We start from the raw sequence: 2,270 nt of genomic DNA on the forward strand, positions 1-2,270 counted from the left end.
GGAAAACCCGTTACTTTTTCTGGTGATGCACCCTAATGTACATATGTAACTGAATCGCCCAATGCTTTGTCAAGCCGTACATAGATGTTTACACATCAAATTTCAGAAGTGTCTGGTACTAACGCCTTTTTTATTTTCTAAAACATCATTGAAGATTTTATACATCCTTGTGTACTTTTACCGATACCCTAACTATTTATTTAAGTAATTAAGAAAGCAAAAAGCATTTGTGTATCGTATTAGACATTTATTTAATATTGATTTTAAAATAAAGTATTTTGTATAAATAATATTATATTGTTTGTGCGAGAACAAAGTATTTTTTTTTTTAATTTTTACTCTTTTTTTAATCCATAGCTTACATATTCTTTTTGTTATCCAGATCATTTACATTTTTTCAGCCCTCCATGCCAAGCGCAAAATTTGGTTTATCCGCCGTTTTTACTGAATATATACCGCGGGCATTTTGCAACACTGGATCTCCCATTAAAATTCGTTGTCCAGTGCAATTCATAGCCTTAGCATCGACTACAGAATTGCAAGCGGTAGCTAGGAACCCCGTTTTGCTATTAATGGACTCGGCAAAGTATTCACACGAGCGACCATGACTGCAGCCAGCTGTGAAATGGTTAAAAGAAAAAAAAAATTAAGTGAAAACAAATTAGAAATCAACTATGGGTTAGGTTAGGTTAATCTGCNATTAACAAATTTATTCTTCACGGAAAAAATTTCAAAAATACATTCTTACATCATAGAAAAGTTTAAGCTTGAAAGGTCTGCATAAAATGGTTTAACAATTTTATCAACGGAATCAAAATAATGAGATTCTTGCGGCATTTTCAAATCTATCCAGTTCACTCACGTAAATCTTAATATTTTTTTGAAATATTTTAGAAGTCTTAAAATATAATTAGTCTTATAATTCCCATGGAAAACACTCGACGATTTCTATTTATTTATTTATTTTTTTTTTGGGAGAGTGATGCACCCTAATATATAACTATATGAAAAATAAAAGTGAGTGATGATTTTACGTTTTCTGAGTTTTGAACGAAATTATGCTAAATTTACTCACTAAATATTTGCGCAGGTTGATTACAGCCCGGCTGGAAAGCGCCTCCACCATTTGGATAGAAATCTACGACCCCAATCGGTTGCTTGTACCCCAAAATACCCGCACAGGTGTGTATGACATCAACAAATTCAGCATCGGTTACATCGAGATGATTCTCAGGACCAGTGCTGCCCTCAAAAGCTGGACGTGCGGGATCCAAACCTACATAAATACGCAAATGCATACATACAGGGGCGGGAATATAAATAGGGACGCGACATTTGACCAAGTTTTGGCTATTTTTCTTTTGTTTATTTAACGTTTATTTTTTTTGTTTGTTTTAGAATACAGCTCGTTGCCAAAAATCCAGTAAGTCTGAATTTCAACAAACTGTGTACAAAAATTTCGAAATTTCGGAAAAATTTTAAATTTTTTAATCAGAATTTTTAGTAAAATTATAAGTATGCATTAATTTTAATTCAATAAATTGCAAGTTCCAAGTTGCTCAAAAATTGCGCCGAGTTTTGATATTTTTTTTTTATGCTGTTACGCTTTATCTTCCATACAAAATATGGGCTACAAAAGTGCATTCCAAAATTTTTTCTAAAAATTAAATTTTCCTAATTTGTGTACACAGTTTAAAATCCGGACTCATATGGTTTTTGCTTGATAACAAGCTATACATTCATAAAAGAGTAATAAACATTAAAAAATAATAATAATAACAAGTAATTTTTAGCAAAAAAAAAACCGACTTCAACTCTCATATAAAAAAAAGATATATATATATCTCATGATCCGCTGATCGGATCTTAACCAGATTAGTATGGGACCACCTCTGAGACACTACCTTTCCGATGCAAAAAGGATTATCGAAATCGGTTGACGTGGTCCAAAGTTATGCGGTAACATACATAAANTGGAAGTCGGTTAATAAATAGCCAAAACTTGTTAAAATGTCGCGTCCCTATTTATTTTCCCGCCATTGTACATGTGCAATTGAAATCTACAGGCGTTTTTCGCGCAATCGATATGCTCCCCTACTCACCGGTAATACGTCCAACGCGATATTTCGTATACGAGCCAGCATAACCCATTATATGCGCCCCCAAACTGTGTCCTATCAAATGTATACTCTTCGGATCGGCATCTTTCTCTTCCACAAGCAAATCAATTAATTGCGCCACTGCTCTACCCACTTGTACTGTATAACGCG

At 33.6% G+C, this 2,270-nt stretch overlaps 1 protein-coding gene across 1 annotated transcript; it reads right to left on the reverse strand.

Annotated features, from left to right (window-relative positions):
- Positions 1-368: 368 nt before the first annotated feature.
- On the reverse strand, positions 369-2,262 carry LOC108355571 (inactive pancreatic lipase-related protein 1-like; the record flags this gene model as incomplete). The annotated part of the gene is made up of 3 exons (XM_017606724.1): positions 369-618; positions 1,076-1,276; positions 2,103-2,262. Coding segments are annotated over 3 exons (582 nt in total), but the record flags the coding sequence as incomplete, so codon positions are not given.
- Positions 2,263-2,270: the final 8 nt, after the last annotated feature.

This window comes from Rhagoletis zephyria, unplaced genomic scaffold (genome assembly GCF_001687245.7).
Source record: "Rhagoletis zephyria isolate East Lansing unplaced genomic scaffold, Rhagoletis_zephyria_1.1 Rzeph_scaffold_47045, whole genome shotgun sequence".
NCBI lineage: Eukaryota > Metazoa > Arthropoda > Insecta > Diptera > Tephritidae > Rhagoletis > Rhagoletis zephyria.